Source organism: Paramisgurnus dabryanus, chromosome 11, assembly GCF_030506205.2.
Source record: "Paramisgurnus dabryanus chromosome 11, PD_genome_1.1, whole genome shotgun sequence".
In the NCBI taxonomy this organism is placed as follows: domain Eukaryota; kingdom Metazoa; phylum Chordata; class Actinopteri; order Cypriniformes; family Cobitidae; genus Paramisgurnus; species Paramisgurnus dabryanus.
The window spans coordinates 11059839-11081731 of NC_133347.1; the positions used below are offsets into that span (position 1 = coordinate 11059839).

At 36.5% G+C, this 21893-nt stretch overlaps 2 protein-coding genes across 4 annotated transcripts; one reads left to right on the top strand and one right to left on the bottom strand.

Moving 5' to 3' along the window:
- Positions 1 to 64: 64 nt before the first annotated feature.
- On the top strand, positions 65 to 10164 carry fsd1 (fibronectin type III and SPRY domain containing 1). 2 transcript variants are annotated; one of them, XM_065246733.2, is made up of 13 exons: positions 65 to 204; positions 1103 to 1198; positions 1335 to 1466; positions 2498 to 2599; positions 2978 to 3000; positions 3320 to 3441; positions 3771 to 3980; positions 4073 to 4171; positions 5794 to 5953; positions 7649 to 7731; positions 8684 to 8935; positions 9142 to 9178; positions 9324 to 10164. In XM_065246733.2, the coding sequence occupies exons 1-13, from the start codon at positions 190 to 192 to the stop codon at positions 9379 to 9381; spliced, it is 1389 nt and encodes a 462-aa protein (XP_065102805.1). In that variant the 5' UTR covers positions 65 to 189; the 3' UTR covers positions 9382 to 10164. The 2 variants fall into 2 exon arrangements, with proteins under 2 accessions (XP_065102805.1, XP_065102804.1); XM_065246732.2 differs by having other exon boundaries at positions 9090 to 9178; positions 9324 to 10162.
- stap2b (signal transducing adaptor family member 2b) lies at positions 9618 to 21092 on the bottom strand. 2 transcript variants are annotated; one of them, XM_065246735.2, is made up of 15 exons: positions 20745 to 21092; positions 19308 to 19379; positions 18956 to 19075; positions 18714 to 18770; positions 16584 to 16726; positions 16362 to 16493; positions 15967 to 16036; positions 15357 to 15459; positions 14370 to 14465; positions 14184 to 14243; positions 14031 to 14096; positions 13075 to 13122; positions 11837 to 11953; positions 11008 to 11742; positions 9618 to 10173 (listed from the first exon to the last, which is right to left on the bottom strand). In XM_065246735.2, exons 1-14 carry the CDS (start codon positions 20835 to 20837, stop codon positions 11663 to 11665), a joined length of 1257 nt encoding a protein of 418 aa, XP_065102807.1. In that variant the 5' UTR covers positions 20838 to 21092; the 3' UTR covers positions 9618 to 10173; positions 11008 to 11662. The 2 variants fall into 2 exon arrangements, with proteins under 2 accessions (XP_065102807.1, XP_065102806.1); XM_065246734.2 differs by having other exon boundaries at positions 15967 to 16039.
- Between the last annotated feature and the right edge of the window lie 801 nt (positions 21093 to 21893).

The window sequence follows — 21893 nt, forward strand, 5'->3', positions numbered from 1 at the left end:
AACCTACTAGGAAACTACATTACCCGTCATACCTTGCTCTGCGCATGCGTGCAACTTTCTTAAGCTTCTGTGAGTCGAGTGAGATGCAACACTCCATAGCAACATCAGTACCAGTGCGAAGGGCCAGCGAAGGACAGCCTGGGATAGATATCTTGAGAATATCTGAAACAGGAGCTGCATGTCGACAGCATGGACGAACAGAGGGTAAGTTGTTATAGATATATTAATATCAAAACGATTCCGATGAGAATGCTGCATTCAACAGAGACTAAATACGAATTAGTGTTAGCTCGTAGCTTCACTTCCAGTCGTCACCAGCTCATTGTGTTAACGTGCAGGTGCATTTTCAAAGATAAAGTCGGATGAAGTTATAACTTAACGTGGGTATTGTTTACGGTGTTTTAAATGCTTACGTGAATATTTGCACAAGTTAACAAACAACAGCATGTCCGATTGCCCAGAAACCGCCCAGGTTCTCTCGGAGCTACGAAACGCAAAATGCAGTCTATTTTTAAGTAAGGATTACAGACATCATTCCTAAGAGACAAAATAACATTTGTGTAAACATCATATTTAAAAAACAAATACAGGCGATGACACATTTTGCTGCAGAGTAACCCTAAACCGGCCTGTATTGTTACTGTAGGAGCCTTCTTGTGTTTGACTTCATGCGGTTATGTGCAGACAGGTCAGTGTATGGCATCGAGGTATCGCGAGAGCAGAACTTATCGAATAATTCTCGCGATACTTTAATGGCATAGGCTGATCGGTCTGCGCAGCGCCTCATGAAATCCAACGCCCCTTCTGGCTTCAGGGAGGTGCCCCGGACATAAAGCCCCTGCTGTGCGGCTCATTATCAATGAATTTAGCCCGATATGGTGAATAAAAAGCGATATTTCTGATTAACAAAATATGAGTTACTTTATTATCCGCGTGTGCTCATTTATTTACCTCTGTGCATCAAGCTCGCGCTCCAAAATAGTCCAGGAAATGCTGACGTCATTTGGAAAGTATCATCAGAATGACACCCAAAAACTGTAACTCGCTTTATGTAAGCGCCTGCCAAATGCATAAATCTAAATTATATTACGTTATGTTTCAGGAGTCACTGAGGAAGATCATCACTACATTGGCCTTGAAGAATGAAGAAATTCAAAATTTCATCTGCTGTTTAAAGCAGAATCTACAAAACTTAGAGGTATCAAAAGCACATTTTAATTTGTGTAATATGACATAACTTTGCTATTGCATTGCTTTTTGTTAAATGAGAAATTCACTTTGTCATATCTATATATGTGGCTAAATAATGCAATTTGCTCTTGTCATGTTATTAGGCGAATGCAAACCGAGTGCAGGGGGATCTAGATTTGGAGTTTAGTTCACTGCATGCGGTTTTGGATGAACTGAAGGAGGGTATGGTCACGCGCATCAAACAGGAAAGAGCAAGCCGGACATATGAACTACAGGTGAGAGCTCTGTGTGTGTCCACTACAATGTGGCATAAACTAGCATAGCATTAATTCATATAGGGTTTCCGAGGGGGTTGTAACAGAGATCACGGTGTCGAATTTAGATGGGTTGGGTCTACTGCCGAGCATTCTGCTCTTTGTGTTTTTCATACAAAGCAGTCAGTGCAATTTTAAAGCTATGCCAGCAGAAACAATGGTCATAAAATGTGAACATCCACTCAGTCGTAGCATAGAGCTTAGATTGCATTTAGGTTTATCAAAAGCGATAATACAACTTAAAACATACTCCAGTGTTTCATGTTTGCTCATCATTAGGTCAAATCAGTAAACAGACCAACTGAGTGAGAGGCTGTAGAGCTCATGTGTGTTCATGTGTCTGGTTAGAAGGATAACCAGAAATCCTTAAGGATTACTGTGTGTGTGTGTGTGTAATCCAGGCAGGATCCTTACAATGCATACCTGAACATCTGAGAGAAAGCATTTAAAGGGACAGTTCACCCAAAAATGAAAATTATGTCATCATTTTCACATCCTCATGTCGTTCTAAATCTGTATGAATTTATTTTATCTGATGAACACAAAAGAAGATATTTTGATAAATGATGGTAAGCACACAGCTGATTGTAACCATTGACTTCTATAGTAGGAAAAACAAATATGATGGAATTCAATGGGAACCCTTAACTGTGTGCTTACCATCATTTATCAAAATATCTTCTTTTGTGTTCATCACAAAAAGGAAATTCATACAGGTCTTAACAGCATATGTGCCTCTGTCATTACGGTTGTTTATTTACCTCCTTGTTACAAGATAATTTGAAGCATACATGGGTATTGGTAGAACAGGTAGCAGACAAGTATGAAAATAAGAATTCAATTCACATGCCAATAAGGTTATGCTTTCAATGCCAAAAATAAGAGCCATCAGAATGCAAAATACAAGAATGCTGGTTATGTCACAATATCTTTCTTTCAATCTATCTGTCTGTCTATTCTTGACACTATAATTATTGTTATTCATCTTTCAGAACCAGCTGAGCGCATGCACCAAAGCCCTAGAAAGCTCAGAGGAGCTGCTGGAATTAGCCAATCAGACGCTTTGCTCCTCTGAGAATGACAGCTTCACCCAGGTACCGCCCATCTGGAATGTTTAATCTTGTTAAATGACTCATCTATTCAAATTAAATAACTTTATTGTGTTGCAACTCATTACCTTTAGTGACACATTATTATGTCAAGTTTTTTATGAACCGTTATGTATACAGTTGCATGTAGCTATGCCCTGTTAACATTTTCAAGCATGTTTAATTGATGCCCTGTTTACACTTTTTGGCACCAGAAAGTGTTGTTTTCTCTAACAAAGTGACAAATTGTGACAGATGCAGCTGGCTTTTTCTGCTTAACACGTGCTGGTATGACTGATGCATTGTTGTATTGTTAAAACTCAATGAGACTCTTGCTCCCTATCTCTCTCTCTCTGCCCCTTCCTCTGTTTTTGTCTGCTGCAGGCGGCCAAAGGCATAAAGGATAGGTACTGTACAGATGTTCATACTTAGATCATGAGTTTAGTACAGAATTAGAGCTTCTAGATTCTTTACATATTCATTTACTTACCTCCCTCACATCAGAACATCTATTCATTTGGATCATTTTTCATTTTTAGTGTCTTTCCTTAGAAAAATCTCAATTTTCTGTTTTAGAATTTGCATCATTCCAGAGTGTTTGCATGCGTGTGTGCATGAAGGGAATAGTGTGCAATATTTCCTTGTGACATTCCCATATTCCCGTTCTCAGTCATTGAGAAGTGGTTTATTGTTAATGACTAAATATAATAATCTGTATTTCTGTAGCGTCACTATGGCTCCAGCGTTTCGTCTGTCCTTGAAAGCAAAGGCCAGTGACAGTATGAATCACATGATGGTGGACTTTACTCAGGAACGAAACATGCTTCGGGCCATCGCATTCCTTCCAGGTCAGTGTACTGTTCCTCACTAATGAGGAAATGCTTTATGAAAAACATGCTCAAACTTTGCATGTAAAGGGCTTTTTTAGTGTCAAGCCAGATTATGCATTATGTAACTTGATGTCTTGGATGAAAAAAGCCCCATTTCCTTTCAATCTTTTTATTTCATGTAAACGCAATCTGGCTTCCTTAAATTCCCTGTTTATTTTAATGTAAACAATAAACAGTGTTGTACCATGAGCTAACTTTAAAATGATAGCGTTTTTTTATATTAAAAAAATTTATTAAATGTTAAATTAATATCAAGTTTGAAATATCCAAATTCCTCTCATCTTTAGTTCCTGCGACGCCAGAGATTCAAGTGGCTGAATGCCAAGTGTTTGATAACACAGTCACAGTGGTGTGGACCTTACCTGAACCTGACTCCAAAATCGACCACTACATTCTTGAACATCGGAGAACCAATCACGAAGGTCCTCCACGGGCCCGAGAAGAGTACCCGTGGATGGTGGTGGAGGGTATAAAAGAAAATGAGTACACACTCACAGGTGAGTACTTATGTTAATTTTGGGTGTGGGGAAAATCCTTCTTGAGTAGATTTAGATAAACTGATAGCTGTGATGTCTGGCTGGTTTTGCAGGCCTTCGTTTTGAAACACGATACATGACCTTTCGAGTGAAGGCGTGCAATAAGGCTGTTGCAGGTGAATTCTCAGAGCCGGTTACTCTGGAAACTCATGGTAAGAAGTGCTTGCACATTTACGTACCTGCTTACACACACATCTGCTTACACACACACACAAAGGCAATGAGGCGTTGAGTTTCTTTCCTTTACGCAGAACAGTCTTACAAAGGTCACTTAAGCACTGTCTTTACTAAATAGACAGTTAAAGACCTACGCAGAGACCATAGTCAAAAGAAACTCTCAGTTATAATTGACTGAAGTAAATAAAAAATTAAAAGGGGACATATCATGAAAATCTACCTAGTTTTCTGCAAGCATGTAAAAAATTAGGTCATTAAATTTAGCTCCCCTTGTGATGTCAAAAGGGGATTTTTTTTAAATACTGCCCCTTAATCTGCACTATGCAACCACGGCACTGCCATTTAGTGCAAAAAAAGAGAAATTGACAGCACAATTGAGATTCAGTTTTAACAAGCCACTATCATGGCGATCAGTGCTTGCATTTTATCAGTTCATTTGCATTTTAAATGACACACCCCAAAACTTCACATTTTTGCTTGCAGTGTCAATTTCAATGTTGAGCTTAAACTTCACATACGCACTCTGGGGACACCAAAGACTTACTTTACATCTTAAAAAAGTCTGATAATATGTCCCCTTTAAACAGACCATTTTTTATTGTATTGTTTTCATCTCACATAATGTAAAGAACATTCTGTGAAAATATGTGACCTTGATATGTTTAATATTGACAGAGTAAGGTCAAAGATGTATATTAAAGTGAAATAAATTATTAAAATCAAACTTTGATGACTAATCAAATACTTAAATGATTAGCCTGGTTTTCACAGACAGGTTCACATTTGATCTGTAACTTGGTTTGGACTTACTGTATGTACTGTAATGAATGACTGCAATCTTATAATGGTTGTCAGATTAAAAGACAAGGGTCAGACTTAAACAGGAGAAGAGACTAACAGACTCAGGGTTCCCACGGCTTTTTGAAATTCTTAAAAGTTTGTGAATCTGGGGGAAATAATTCAAGGCTCTGGAAAGTTTTTAAAAATAAACATAAATAGATACTGGTCATTGAAAGTGCTTGAATATATTTTGTGCAAGAATCTTTCTGGAAAAAATCCATATTTTTCCCTGTGTAGTGTGATGTCATAAAAATTCTAGATTTTTTTAGTGCACCGGCTAAACTGTTAGTTTTGAATGCTTATAGACCATTTCAAAAGATGTAAACAACACTGGTCCAGAAACACTTCCTTTTTCAGTTTGTGACTGTTTTTTATTTTATTTTACATATATCATTATCTTTAAGGTGTTTCTTTGACTTTTTGATTCAGTTCTATATGTTCTGTTGGTTGTATTTTATCCCAACGTTTATCTAGTGTTAAAAAACTGAAACAGGAAGTGCTTCTGGACCAGTGTTGTTTGCATCTTTTGAAATGGTCTATATCTTCTATTATGCACATTTTTGATCCTTACCAAAATGCTTTTTTGCATAGTTGTGTTGCACACATGAAAACTGTAACAATGTATCTTACAAGGTAACACAATGTAACCTTCCTCTCACTTAAAACCCTGCAGACTATTTTTTACATAAATTTACCTCCAAATGAATAAAAAATTAAACTTGACCTAATACCTTTATCTCTCCCTCTTTGCTTCCAGCATTTGTCTTTAAACTGGATGCAGGTTCAGCCCATCAGAATTTAAAAATAGAGGATCTCAGTGTGGAATGGGACAGCAGTGGTGGGAAGAGCGGAACAACGGTTCAAGACATCCGGAAGGATAAGAACAGAACTAACTCTCCCATGCATTCTCCTGCCAGGTCAGATTTGACATTATTCTTACTATGGCTTTCTTACTATGTATAACTCGAATCACAAGAGACTCCGGTTTGATATGTCGTAGTTAGTGGTCGACCGGTATGTTGTTGTGGTTTTTTTATGGTGGGTACCGATTTTAGGAGAGCTGTATGGCTGATTGGCTGATATGAGGCCGATATAACACACATTTAATTACAGTATATAAGAGACAAGCAGAAAATTGGTGAAACTACATAAGCATGTTATGCATAACATTTATAAATGTAGAGGAGAACCGGGGCAAAAGTAAAGTGGGACGAAAGTAACAAAGCGATTTTGTCCGAGCCCTGATAACATTTGCATCCCAAACTAATGACAGCATTTTAGCACACAAACCCTTGACAGACCTGACAAATATTGCGTTTTTACTCCAGAAAGGTGTTTTCAACCATGACAAGTAAATACCTAAAGCGGTCATTTTTGTCTTATAACGCATTGTGTTTTTTGTTTCATGTGTTACTGTACTGATCAACTTACAGGTTATTAAGTGACCTAACACATCCTGAAGTTTCACTTCTCTGATAAAAAAAAAAGTAAATCGTGTTTAAATGTCAGGGGTTTCTGTTGGGACGAAAGTAATACTGCTAATACTGTTGTATATGTTGAAAATTTATATTATTCTGATTAGATTTAATTACATTTTTATAGTGTTCAAACTGTTGAAAAACTGTTTTATTCCCAACAATTTAAGTTTGTACTGTTGGTTGCTTTTGAAACATTTGATAAAACTGAAATTTAAAATAAAAAATGTAATTTCATTATTTTTTACAAAGATAAATGACAAAATATGTTTGCAGTTACAAATTAACATGTATATTTACATGTAAATCTATCTTGTTTTGTTGTGTTACTTTTGACCCACCTGTGTGATACTTTCATCCCTGCACAGCAAAATATATCTCTGTCTATAACATTATGTTTTCAAATTAAGTTTTTCTGAAAAATTTACTTTCGCTCTCGCTCTCCCTAACTCTTTTAGGGGCTGTTTCCCAGACAGGGATTAGACTAGTCCTAGACTAAAATAAATGCAAGAGCCTCAAAATGCACACAAGTAATGTTTTTAGTAAGCATGTTTGTTGAAGCTAGTTATATTTCCTAAATAAACTGAGGCCTAGTCCTGAGATAAGCTCATCTCTGTCCGGGAAACCACCCCATAAAGTACTTAAAACAAAATTAAACAATTAAATAATGAGACAAAATTAACATGGATCTGACATCTCACTGTACTGTTTGAATAAGTGTGTTGAACCACTGTGTTGTTGTGTGTGACACAACATTACGTCATGTTAAAAAGTGAATAACATTTTAGTGTATGTCAGACTTTGGCTTTACATTGAATGTCTTTTCATTACAAATAACAAATTTAAGTAATAGATATATTTACTGCCTGATTGAAAAGATCGGCCCATGCTTATAAAAAAATCCACATACCGGCCTCTGCAATATATCGGTCTATCACTAGTCACTTATACACTGTTGATTATCATATTAGATAGAAAACAGTCTGCCTGAATATAGCCTCTTTATACAGTCTTTACAAATTTGTTTCACTAATATTCTGATTTCAGTGCAGCCTTTTCTAGCTTGTGTAACTATTCACGTAAGTGTGTGTCATACTGTCAAGCCTGCACTGACTCATAATCTGTTTTGTCCCTCAGGACAGCGGTGATGTCACCCAAAAGAGCTCCTACTGCTAGAGTCGGTCGAGACCGCTTCACAGCAGAGTCCTACACTGTCTTGGGTGAATCAACATTACCATGTTACAATTAATGTCAATCACTATTTTCCTTGAACGAAAGTCTGTCATCTACAATTAAAGGGATAGTTCACCCAAAAATGAAAATAATGTCATTAAAAACTCCCTCATGTCGTTCCAAACTCGTAATACCTCCGTTCATCTTCGGAACACAGTTTAAGATGTTTTTTATTTAGTCTGAGAGCTTGTTGACCCTTCATTGAAAATCTATGTACAGTCCAACAATAACAAAAATTATGTCTATTTTCAGTATTGTCTTTTTTCTGTGTCTGTTGTGAAGCACATGCGCAAGACTAAAGTCACGTGACTGCAGTGACATGGCTGACGTGTTATCTGGTGCGCCCCAGCTGTTTTTTTTTGTGCACCTGGGCTTCGTTTATAGACTGAGAGGGAGATGCACGCTATAAGTTTAAAAAAAAAAACTTTGCAAACATGTCTGAGGATAACACGTCATCCGCGTCACTGCAGTCACGTGACTTTAGTCTCGCGCATGCGCTTCACAACAGACGCGGAAGAGAAGACAATGCTGAATAAAGTCGTAATTTTTGGACCAAAATGAATTTTTCGATGCTTCACCACATTCTAACTGACCCACCGATGTCACATCATGGACTACTTTGATGATGTTTTTATTACCTTTCTGGACATGGACAGTATACCTTACATAGATTTTTAATAAAGGGTCAACAAGCTCTCGAACTAAATATATAAAACATCTTTAAACTGTGTTCCGAAGATGAACGGAGGTCTTACGAGTTTGGAACGACATGAGGGTGAGTCATTAATGACATTATTTTCATTTTTGGGTGAAGTATCCCTTTAAAGTACCACTCAAATTTCTGACTTGTGTGCTGTATTTCCAGTGATAAGATGCATCTCAAAATTGGGGCTAATTTCCCAATTACAAAACGTACTTAATGTTTCTCTCCCTGTCCAGGAGACACTATGATCGACGCAGGGCAGCATTATTGGGAGGTGCGCTTCGATAAAGAAAGTAAAGCGTTTGCAGTAGGGATAGCCTTGCGATCTATGGGTCGCTTTGATCAGCTGGGAAAGAGCAATGCATCCTGGTGCATCCACCTGAACAATTGGCTACAGCAGAGCCTCACAGCCAAGCACAATAACAAAGCCAGGACGCTAGACTGCCCCATTCCAGATCGCATCGGCATTCACTGCAACTATGAAGAAGGTGAGTTCCTTCATAAACAAACGAGGAAGTAGTTGAGGGATATAGTTGACTAGTTAGAGTAGTCACTGACTGTATGTTTTAAAATAGTTTAATCTCTAATGAATACAAGGAAATCTTCAAGGTGTGGTTTCGTGTCTCTTCACCATTTACACAGGCGCATTGTCTTTCTACAATGCTAGAAACAAAACTCTTCTTCATACCTTCAGAACCAAATTCCAGCAGCCTGTTATACCAGCGTTTATGGTAAGATGTAACATTTTAAAATTCAGTCTGAAAGTTCTAATGCACATGGAGAAAAAAAAATTAAACCCAGACCCCTTGCATAAATAACAGGATTGAATTGAAGCACATTATCCCTTATGTTTATGCTCTACGTCGCCCCCTATAGGTGTGGAATGGGAGTTTCTCAGTGCAGACGGGACTCCAGGTGCCCAGCATCGTGCTGAGCGGACAGAAGAGAAACAGTAACACGAGCAGCTCCAATGCCAGCCTTACATAAGTCCTTTACTGACAAATATACCCACACACTAGAACTGTTACACGTTTGCGCACGGTTGGAGAACGACAGGAAGCTCTCATCAGCGATTCGTTACAGCTCTGAGGTGAGCTGTTCCCATCTTCCTCACACTCTTAGCTCCCTTATCGTGTGCCTTTCAATGTCCTGAATGAAGACACGGAGGGGTATTTTACATAATGCTTTATTGGCTTGAAACTACGTGTCCATAGAGCCAAAAATTCACAGTATTGGTCGATTAAAGCCACATATTAACAGTTATTTCAATGCAGCAGACATCGTGTTGGTATTGTTGTTCAAGCTGTAACTGTATTATATTCAAACAGTAATTGTCTTACATTTTGCTAGACTGCTTCTTAAAAAACAAAACTTTTTAAACTTACAGTTAGTATCAGAGTAGCACAATAATCCTAAATTTAATCACAGAGAAGTTTAATGCCTTTCATAGATTAATAATTCAAGAAATCCAGGAAGGCTGAGTCAAGACAAATGAATTGGTTGTGCACAGGCAATGATGTTTGTGGTGTGTGTATGTGTGTGCGTGTGTGTCCATGTCACCCAAAAAGGTACATTTGCATTTCAGTGTTTTTGAGATGCAGATATTTACAACACATTTTTTGTATGCTTGTTGCAATACTTGTACATATTATAGAAGAAAATAATTTTGTTTTTGCCTTTTTTTGATTTGTTTGTTTTTGCATTGCTGTCCTCTTGTTAATATAACCTAGCCTGACGTTGTCATACTCAATTCTAGTCAGAATTTGAGTCTGATACCGCTCCATTGAGCTATAATTATGAGGCGTGTCTCAACCGAAAAATGCCTCTGCACTCAATTGGATAGACCTACGACCAATCAGAGCAACGGGGTGTGAGACGTATGTTGAAATGACGTATTTGCAGCTTGACCGAACTGCTAGTTATTTCGCTACGACACACACTACAAGTCTGAGTTTGCGAACGTACATCAACACCTACTATGTTTACAACATTTCATTTATATCACATTAAGTCATACAGTAAGACTATCTCTTACCATTTGTACATTAGTTGAACTTCATCCACGACGATACCCATTACGTTTGCTTGTTATATCCATCTCGTCGTGCACACCGAGTTGCATCGCCGTGATACCCATTTTAGTTGCTTCTTTAACTTGATCTTTCATAAGTGCGACAACTTTTGTCGAATCCCGTAGGACGGCAAAAACATCAACAAATGCCTTGCTCGCGTTTCTCTGTTCCTCTTTTAAAATCAATGCTCTGTCGATATCTTTTAGAACAGACTCAATGTCAGAGTCCACACATCTGATTTCTACCGCGGCAGCCATTTCGTTGTAAACAACAGATTCAACACACGCGCTCTTTGGTGACGTGGTTGATTTACGTTACTGATCATCTGTCCATCATCATATAAAGCCCGCCCTGACAATTTGATTGGTTCGACCAGCTTTGGGTCGAGCATAGTAGCAACTCAACGGTGAAACTCCAGACCGATCTTCCCGTTCCTCAAAATGTTGTGGGCGGGGCTAAGATCGGCTGGCACCCAGGCTAAATATAACCCGCAATGCTGCTAGACACACACTTGAACATTTCTGTCGGGAACTAAAGTCAACCTGCAAGATTGTAATATAACACCACCTGTTACATCAATAAAACAAATACCAACCATACTTGTGTGCGACTTCCTTATAAAACAAACATGAAAATAATGTCTGTGATCATGTATTGTTTCTGAAACATATAAAAGTAATAAGTAATCAAAAAGACATTTAGGTTTCTAAATCGAAAAAAGAAGACCAGCAACTTTTAAAATAATAAAGTGTTTGACATAATATAGTGCTTTGAAAACCTTTTGATCATTAAAGCAAATAATGTGTGTATAAGAGAGGCAGTGAAGAATAAAATAGACCAGCTATTTGACATTAAGGAATTAATGTTACTGTAAAATTATTATACATTCGTTACAGTACTCCTTCATATGTTCGCTTGACCAATCTTTGAAACGGATCAATCTTTATCAGTACGCTAAAATAAGTAGATACAAGAGCAAACCTTGTCATTTGTTTGAGTGTAGCTACTATACTGCACAGTATACACATGGCAGTGATTCAGTGTCTTCAAAACAGTCCAGCCAAAACAGGTTCATTGTGGGCCTGCTGATGTGTTCGTAGATCCTCTTCTGTTGCTGTAGATGTAAGATCCACAATATGACTCTTATAGTGATTGTTCACCAGTTTGAGGATCATTTCGCATTGCTCTTCTCCGAAATATATGCTCAAGTTCCTTTGTAATACCTAGAAGGGGTAAAACAAAAGCGAGTTATTTGTTTTACGGTTACACAAGTTGAAAACATTGCGACACACTGTGACACCACAAATGTAGGCTTGCCTGAGGGTTTTTGTCGATTTTGAGAACTCTCAAAGTTCCCAGTCAAGTCTGATAAACTTTGGCTTCGTGGCACATGGTTAGGGTACCCAGGTGGTTTTAAAGCTTTTCTTTCGCAATCTGCATCAAAAAAGAAAGTAGCAATTTTAGACAAGACCAGGGCATATGAACCAGCAGCCTATTTTTACATTAAAGGTCAGTGACATAGAAACATTATTTACTTATATAAAGAAGTGAAGAAAACTACAATGACAGTAATGCAAACCAGCAAAAAGCATAAAGCCTTAAAGGGATAGTTCACCCAAAAATGAAAATTCTGTCATCATTTACTCACTCTCATGTTGTTACAAACCTGTTTTTATTTCTTTGTTCTGATGAACACAAAGGAAGATATTTAGAGAAATGTTTGTAATCAAACAGGGGTCCACGAACTGTTTGGTTACAAACATTTCTCTAAATATCTTCCTTCGTCTTTATCAGAACAAAGAAATTTATGCGGGTTTGTAACCACATGAGGGTGAGTAAATGATGACAGAATTTTCATTTTTGGGTGAACTATCCCTTTAATGAAAAAACTGTTTTTTGAAATTGAGATTTAAACATCATTAAAACTAATACATTTACATCTGATGGCTAAATAAATAAGCTTTACATTGATGTATGCATCTTATTAGCATATAACAATATTTGACCAAGATACAACTATTTGAAAATCTGGAATCTTAAAAGAGAAAATCGCCTTTAAATTTGTCCACGTGAAGTCCTTAGAAACACATGTTACTAATAATAATAACTTTTTTATATATATATTTACGGTAGGAAATGTACAAAATATCTTAATGAAACATGATCTTTACTTAAAGGCGGGGTGCATGATAAAAAACTCTTTGGAAAAGGGAGTCGGGCCGAGTACCAAAACACAGTTGTAGCCAATCAGCAGTAAGGGGTGTGTCTACTAACCGACATCGTTTCCTGGGTTGCGTATGTGTGGCACGGGTCTATCAAAAGAAGGTCCAGATTCTATTGGGGTAGGGGCGTGTTTGTTTAGGTGATTTCAACATTGGCTTTTAAAGATCATGCACCCCACCTTTAATATCCTATTGATTTTTGGCGTATAAAATCGATAATTTTGACTAATACAATGTATTGCTACAAATATACCCATGCTACTTAGGACTGGTTTTGTGGTCCAGGGTCACATTTATAAAACAATTCATAAAAGATGAAGTTGGTGAACTCACTTGAGCTAGCGTTCAGGGCTGTTAAAGAATTCTGATGGGGCAGTCGGGCTGTGGAAAAAATTATGCTGAAAATTATCCCGTAAATTATAAAAAAAAATGCAATTCAAAATATTTTTCAACCTTTTTGTCACTTTAACCTTTTTCAGTAAATGTTTAAAATTAAAGTGTCATTTCATATCACATTATATACAAAATAATGTTTTCTTTAAAGGGGACATTTCAGAAGACTTCTTTAAGATGTCAAATAAATCTTTGGTGTCCCCAGAGTAAATAACTACCTTCAGGTAGCGCCACGATCTTAGACTCCTCTGTATTCAGGAGAGAGTATTAGTGTAGTGTACGCACTTTTCTTGGTGACGTATGACAAATTCGTAGGGCGGGGGCACAGATCAGCAGCAGAGTAGCCTCCGTAGGCTGCGTAAGCTCTCATTCTGAATGAGGACGCGACTAAGATGGCGGCGCTACCGGAAGGTAGTTATTTTCGTTAATAAAGTTTTAAATATGGATATTTTCTACAACAACACCGCGCGGATTACCCTCAGAAGACGTTTGTTTATCATCCTGGAGCCGTTTGGATTTATTTTGTGAAGGATGGAGCACTTTTTTTGGACTTGAAGGTCGTGGACCCCGTAACATTACATTTAATCAACTAAAAGATCTAAAACATTTTCTAAAATATCCGAAAATGTGTTTGTCTGAAAAACAATGGACATATGCAACTCGGACAGCTTGGGGGTGAGTAAATCATTGGTTTAATATCATTTTTGGCCGAACTATCCCTTTAATAGAAGCCCTGGGGACCCAATTATAGCACTTAAACATGGAAAAAGTCAGATTTTCATGATATGTCTCCTTTAAATGTTAACTAAGAACCAAATATCTGCTGTCTACAACTCATGTAAATACCCAGAAATGCTGGTAAGTTACACTTGAACATTTCAGAAAGAGATATTTACCTGGTACACGTGGTATTAAAGGGGGTCCAGGACAAAAAACGCCCACCTCATCGAACTCGCTATCATCTGCATAAGGAAGCAAAACAAAAGTCTATCAGTTAAATAAAACGAGAACCATCAACTCTTAAAGTGCTTAGAAAATTCGATATTTACCTGGCTCATTGACATAGATGTTTGAAGATGTATCTGAATAAGCTTTGTTATTCCCTTTGCCTAAATATGCAAAAAATACAGTTACAGAATGTCTTGTTCACTGCATTATCCAAGCTAGTGTATTAATTCAGCAACGATACCTCGAAAACGACAGATTGATTGTGTGTGATGCTTAAGATGTGTTACCTGGTTTGGGGGGCGGTGCTGGTGGAGAATGCGAAGGGACACTGATGGCTTTTTGAAAACTTTGCTCACCATTCTCCTCATTGGTTTCAACAAATGCTAATAGAAATAATAAAGACGCACATTAGAGATCCTCAAAGATATAGTCCAGAATGCTGTGCTGCGTTTTTGGCAGCACACTTCAAGATTAAACAAGAAAAATAAAAATCACAAGTCCGTTCTGGCAGGCCATGTCAGTCAAACGGGTTTCAGCTGACAATGGTCTGTCAGAAACAGCTTCATCATATTATGGCATAGCATTCACTTTTAAATACCCAATTATTCACACTCCATTCACATGACTTCTAGGCTAAATTAAACTTCACCTCTCCCAGGCCTTTAACACCTTTAACCTGTAAACTAATCTGGTGTCTTATGATTGTGATTTCAGTGATATGGGTATGTTTAACATTGTAATTATACTTCCTTGTGTATTTTGACATGTTTACTACAAACTCGAGTTCAATTTTGATGATGTATTTTTGCATGATCACTATATCTGTTTTATTATCTCGAAGGGGGTTTGACTTACAACTTATAAAAAACTGAAAGTTTTTACTTGAGTTTGAATAAGCAAAGTCTTAAAAATGAACCCAAAAACTGTATTTCTTTTCAGTTGTCTTTATCAACTCATTTTCATAAGGCTCGATGCACTGAAAAAAAATTCATTCAGTTTACCTAGTTTTTTTTTTTTTTTTAAGGTAAGTGGTTGCAATCAATTTATTTAAGCTACATTTAAACAAAAAACATTTTAGTAAAATAAAATAAAAAACTTTTGTTTAAATGTAGCTTAAATAAATTGATTGCAACCACTTCCCTTAAAAAAATTTGAGTAAATTGAATGAATCTTTTTTTGTGTACTTCGTATCAAAGCTAAAGCACTCAGCTTCTCTATGTTTGTTATTTACCATAAGCTTTTGTTTACAAAACGCTATTAAAATCGTATCTTACTGATAGTGTCTTCATAGTATTCCTCCATCACGAAAGGTTTCAAAACACTGTTGGTCTTCTCCACCATGCAGTTTACAACATCTTGTAAAGTGTTACAGGAGATCTGTGTTGGCAAACAACATTTTACAAAACATAAGTGCAAATACCGGTTACCAGCGAGTTATTTGATTGTGATAAGCTAGGAATGATGTTTGCTTCTTGCCCTAGCTACTTAGTTAAGATCAGGTTAACACTGGCGGTGGCCTTAAAACCCACGTTGTTTTTAGAGGCTTTGCAAGGACACCATTCGGATGCCCCTAACAACTTTGGATCAAACAGGAAGAGAAGACGTGACAGATACTGTAAAAGTGCCGCATCTAAAGCTCTGTCATGATTTCTGAGAAAAGTTTAATGTGTAACTCTTGTGATTAGATCCACCTATTTACCGCAAACTGATGACCAAGATAAGATTTTCTTATCAGTGCTTTCCGTCTGCTTACACAATGAGCATGCATGAATACCTTAGGCAAGAGCTTGGAATATATGTGATGATCCTAGGCAAGCTTTTATTGGGTGTATAGTTGTAAGTCTCTTAAGGGGACACAGAGTAGTTTCAAATCCAGATACTTACAGGAGCCTCGATATCTATGTAGAATCCGCCATCGTGCTTGCGAGTCACACGATAATGTCTGAATATTGATCTACTGGGTGCAAAAGAAAGTGTTACTACAAGTGCCAAAAAGTTATTTTATATAAAAACAATACATTTCCCAATATATGCAGACTACATAATATGGTTCATAGGCAGATATAGCGGGGAAAATAAGTATTTGACACATCAGCATTTTTATCAGTAAGGGTATTTCTAAGTGGGCTATTGACACAATATTTTTCACCAGATGTAGCCATCAAGCCAAATATTGAATTCATACAAAGAAATCAGAACATTTAAGTATACAAGTTGAGTCATAATAAATAAAGTGACTCAACATAGAGTCACTTTACATAGAGCAGAATGTGTTTTACCCGTTGACATCTTCACGGGTGGTTATGGCAAAAGATTCTCCATCTTGGCGGGGTCTCAGCAGCAGATTCCCCTGTTCTGGGTACCGTTCCAGTCGGAGTTCAGCCTCAATACGAGAAACTTTATAGAAACACCTAGAACAAACATGATAATTTTGATGTATTAAACATTAGAACGTTAAATGTAATGATGTTTATGATTTATATAGAGTGAGTTCAACTTACGCGGGCATGTCTGAGATTACAGATACATAAATGTTCGGTTCAGGTGATGAATAAGTCCGCTGCCTCTTTTTCTCTTTCTCAATTATTTCTTTCATTATGTAAATCTGACCAGGAAGAAGGTTCAGAGAGCTGGGCACTGTCAGCTAAAGAACAGAAACAGTGTAAATGATTAGTCTGGGTTTATCTGGACTTGGTATAAAATGAACAAAAGAACTAAACAGATTAAAAATTCTGGGGTTTCTTATGCCTCTGGTCTGGGCTATAGAGTGGTTATGGGCTAATGCCCTGAGTGGTAATAGCCTGGTTCTGTACATGTGACACATTAAGCTGTATACACATTAAGGGCGGCACTGGCCCACTCAGAATAACGGCTGGCACACCCAGTCAGAAGAGACAAAAACTATTTTTGTGGAAAGACAAATAAATTACGCATAAATTATAATAATCTTTTTAATAATGGTCACACAAATATACATCATTCAGAAATAAATAATTTTTTTTGCAGAAAGTTTATCATTTGCATGTGTTTTAAACCTTGCAAATGTTAACATTCAAGCCTTTAAACAATTTAAACGCAAGACGATGTTAATTGAGCTGTTTTCTGTATGCACAGACGCACACGCATACTTAAATGGACACACATGCTTAACGCACAAAGATGTGCATTTTTAAAAAAGTACGCAAACACAGAATCTCTATGCACTTGACAGGATCCATACACACTAAATTATCACAAAATAACACAGTCTTGACAAATATTATCATAAAATAGTCAAGTTATGTCTTAAAGTGAACGCAAACAGTCTAGAAAGTGTGTTTTTTGTGTGTGTCAGTATATGGATCCGTGCTTATTCTGTCTTAAAGTGGAAGTGCCCATAAAAAATCTGTTTATGTTTGTGTCATATGTTGTGTAAGTCAAACAAGAGAAAACACAAGAAAAATCACTTCAGTAGCTTTAAAAAGATTAATTATATTTAATTTAAAGAATGAAGAAGACTGTGTTATTATTCATTTGATTCTATTTTTGTTCCTAAATACTGTAAGGCCTATACTTTATTTGTTACTTTTTTTTTACTTTTTCATAAGTTTATATTTTATTTTCCTTATTTCCGTTTTTTTGCTGATCTAATGATTTGATCCATTACTCAAACAGCGTAATGTAATCTGTTTCATGTAAAATTATGTAATTTGAGAGTAGGCATTGAGGTCCACCCTATTTCACTGAGGTCCTCTTAATTTTTTAAATAACTGGCATCGCCACTGGTTTATACCAGCAATGTGTGTTCAAATCTGGTTTGGAAACATTCCCCAATTGTGTTCCCCCATCATTTACATACTGTAGTTCAAATATAGAAAAAGGCCAACGCAATAAAATTAACTTTAATCTTCTGAAAGCTTTTAAAAGAGCACTTAAAATCGCAAAGGGGCGGTACCTTTTTAAAAGTACACCTTTATACCTTAAGAGTGCATATTGGTGCCAAATGTATATATATATATATATATATACACTAGTCAACATTCGAAGTGGATCAAAACCTTTAATAAATGTTTACATAAAACCAATCCCTTATACCCATTCTTGTCATAGGACAACTTTGATAAACTTTTTTGATCCACTTCAAATGTTGACTAGTATATATATATATCTGTACCTAAATGGTACATTCTGTAGTAGGACCTTTTAAAAGGACACCGCCCCAGTGACAGCTTTTATCAATTTAATTTCTGAGAGTGTAATAGTCAGCAATTAAAGATAATGATATGTCAATCACTTTACAAAATGCAAATTATAAATCAAGTACTACTGGGTTAATCACACATAAATCTTACTTACATAAATTCTCACCCACATTTAGATTTTATTATAGTACAATAAAACTGTCTTATGATGGTTAAATGGCTACCTTTTTGCAAACACTGATAAATGTTATCACTGTAGGGCATTAATTCAACCAGATTAGATTGGCTAAAGACGTGAATACATACAGTATGATGAAATATTCCCACATTAGTGTACTTTTATTATAATGCATTTCTATTAACTCTGGCTAATGGTTTACTTGGTAAACAGTGAGTGGTGTGTTTGTCATACTGTATATTAAACATTATGTAGGACAATTCACAACTGACCTTAGCAACTGATAGTAAATAGCCTTTCCACAGCTCTCGGGCCTCCAGGGTAGGAGCCTGAAAAACAGAAAATAAAATAAAGATAAGTCCTTTAGTTTTACACTGTATACAGTATATCAATGTATACAGCACAGAATATGTATACAGTAGATATTTTTCTGTCACAGCAAGACAAGATCATTTTTACATTGTCTTTAATGTACTTCATCCAACAGACGATGAGAGGTCAGTAGAAGACTTACAATCATTACGATGTCTTCATTTTTCATGTGCAGGGTAAATCGAGCTGCACCCAGGTTTCGGTCACGACAGCAGTCATCAGATACAGACATGAGATCAGACAAATCCAGCTTGTCTATATACTGTTTTCACACACATACACAAGCAAAATACAATCAATGTATCTATAAAACAGATCTGTTATGTGTTTTTAATTGTATATTGTCTTGTATACCATAAACATATCTATATGGAAAGAACAAACAGCATTTAGACATAGCATGCATTTGATCTCATACAAACGTCCACAAACATTGCAAATAGACACACACTAAAATATATATCTTAAACAAATCAGTCTGGAAATACACTTACGGCATTGTCTTTGGTATTATTGAAGAAATATAGAGAATTGCCACATAAAGAGGTCCACAATTTTCGGCCCATCTGTGCAAAGAACAAGATTAAGAACATTGAGACCAAAATAATCAAATAGACACCACATGCGTGTGTCTGACATTGTTGACAAAGCTTATTTTTAAAACATGTCGTAATGTTGGAAAACCTAAACCGGTTTGTAAGGTATGACAGGAATGAAGAACAATGGTAGATTCCTCAGAACGATTACTTGAAGTCACGTAAAGTACTGTACTGCATACTGTATGCTTTCATATTGTAATTAAACTTTAGTTCACATGCAAATATATTAATTTCCTGGTCAATATTTTAAGAATGTTAAGATTAAAGGTTTAAAAAAAAAAATTCAAGTATTTCCAAAATTTAAAGGTGGTAAGCATAAAAACAAAAGCTTTTCAATGTTGTACTCTAACAGAACCTAAGACTTAATGGGACGGTTTCCCGGACTGGGATTAGACTAGTCCTAGACTAAAATAAATGTAAGAGCTTTCCAAACTGAAAACATCTTAAAATACATCAGTACCCTTTGTTTTGCCTCAAAATACACAAGTAATGTTTTTAGTAAGGCATGTTTGCTAAAACTATTTACATTTACTTATTAAACTAAGGCCTAGTCCTGTTTTAAGGTAATCCCTGTTCGGGAAACCACCCCAATGTGTAAAATAAAAGAAACGATTACGGAAAACGATCTTAAAAAGATTTCTACTAAATGCAAATGCATTCCGAACCTGCAAGACCTGTTTTAGATGACATGCTTTTGATTGACATTACCACAGACACTTGTAAAGGCCTAACTTTGACGCGCACATAAATCTTATTTCTTGGCAGTGACGTTGTACGTTAAATATTAGCCCTGGGATCCAAATGATTTGTGAACCTTGTGGCATGTTAAAAGGAATGCCTTTTACAGCCTACTTTGAGGAACTGATTTCAATTTACAGTAAAACAGTAAGTTGCGACACAGTAGAACAGTAACGTTAGTTGCCACACAGTAAATGATAACCGATTATGAAACATTATAAGACTTTAATAATTCAGTAGCTGGAATATAGGATACATAATTTCATTCAAACTATTACAGAACAAGTTCATTTCATGTTATTTCAATAAAAACACGTCATGCATTTGGATATACACTTACATATAGACTAGACATGTAGCCAACTGTTGACATTGACAAACAATCAAGCCAAATGTAAATAATAGAAAATCACAGTCAGATGTATACATAGAGAGAAGTACTAAGACAGGTAATAGCAGGCTAACGTTCCCCAAAATGTCTCAATGCGTTTTACGCACGATGAGGATGCAAGATTTTTAATGAGGATGCATGCTCATGTAAAACCAAACAAAAGTACGCGCTTCCCTTTACACATAGCTATGAGTATGACCCACCTTATCTTGTGAAGATTTCTTTTCCAGAAACCCTTCGTGGTAACATGCTGGCAGTTGAGATCTAGCCCTCCCAGGGCGCCTTGGGGTTGCCATCAGTACAAAATGTATTCCCAGTAGCGACAACTCTTTAAAAGTATTTAGAGTAATTTCTTACAATGTTTTAAATTAAGAAACCTAAACTGTTTTAATCTGTATTACTTTATGATCAATTACATGTTAGTATACATTCGCTACTAAGGCTACATATAAAGCTAGAGACATTCAAAACCGGCGAACGAAGTACAGTAATTATGCTAACGTTAAGTGTTGTCAAACTGTTGTCTGTTTTAAGCAGACAGGGTCGTATAATGCTGGACACGCCCCCGCTTATCCACAGGTAGATGCACACGAGCAGCACTTCTAGAGGGCACAAGAGACCCGCCCACTGAGACCATATAGAGTCTGACACAAACAAACCTATATACTTCCACAGAAACGACACACTGTCACATGGAAATACCCGGGTTTAAAATAGCACACAAAAGCTTTCAATAACATAAAGTAAAGTCGTAAAGTCGTCTTATTAAACAATGTGGTTTTCAATTTCATTTCAATTCAGTTTTATTTATATAGCGCTTTTCACAATTGTTTCAAAGCAGCTTTTCACGTTAAATTTTACATTATTTTCACATTGAAATATTAGGTTTAGTCCATATGCAGACGTTCTTTAAACTTAAAGGAACACTCCACTTAAAAAAAAATTCAGCTCCCCTAGACTTAAATATTTGAGTTTTACCTTTTTAGTGGCGGTACCACTTTTAGCATAGATTAGCATAATTCATTGAATCTGATTAGACCATTAGCATCGGAATCAAAAATGATCAAAGAGTTTCGATATTTCCTTATTTAAAACTTGACTCATCTGTAGTTACATCGTGTACTAATGCTGGGGACACACCAAAAGATAATTGGGCTGATTCCCCCCTTCCGACAATCCTAGCTATGTCTTGATGGGTCTACAGATTATTTGATCAGATTTTCCTTTGATGTGAGGTGTGTTAAGAGTGTCCGAAACTCATCGGAAGAACGTCGGAGTTGCCCAGATCGCGAATTGTAAATATTAAACATGTTTAATATTTACGATCAGAAATCCTGATGTGTGAGGGGAAC

Bases quoted from the DNA above. Each gene is read 5' to 3' on its own strand.
- fsd1 (XM_065246732.2), top strand. The intron at 3,442-3,770 runs GTCAGTGTACTG...TCTCATCTTTAG, and splicing joins GGCCATCGCATTCCTTCCAG to TTCCTGCGACGCCAGAGATT. The intron at 4,172-5,793 runs GTAAGAAGTGCT...CTTTGCTTCCAG, and splicing joins GGTTACTCTGGAAACTCATG to CATTTGTCTTTAAACTGGAT.
- stap2b (XM_065246734.2), bottom strand. From the start codon at position 20,837: ATGGCAACCCCAAGGCGCCCTGGGAGGGCTAGATCTCAACTGCCAGCA. The intron at 19,380-20,744 runs GTGGGTCATACT...TTCTTTGCACAG, and splicing joins AGAAATCTTCACAAGATAAG to ATGGGCCGAAAATTGTGGAC. The intron at 15,460-15,966 runs GTAAGTATCTGG...TTGCCAACACAG, and splicing joins ACATAGATATCGAGGCTCCT to ATCTCCTGTAACACTTTACA.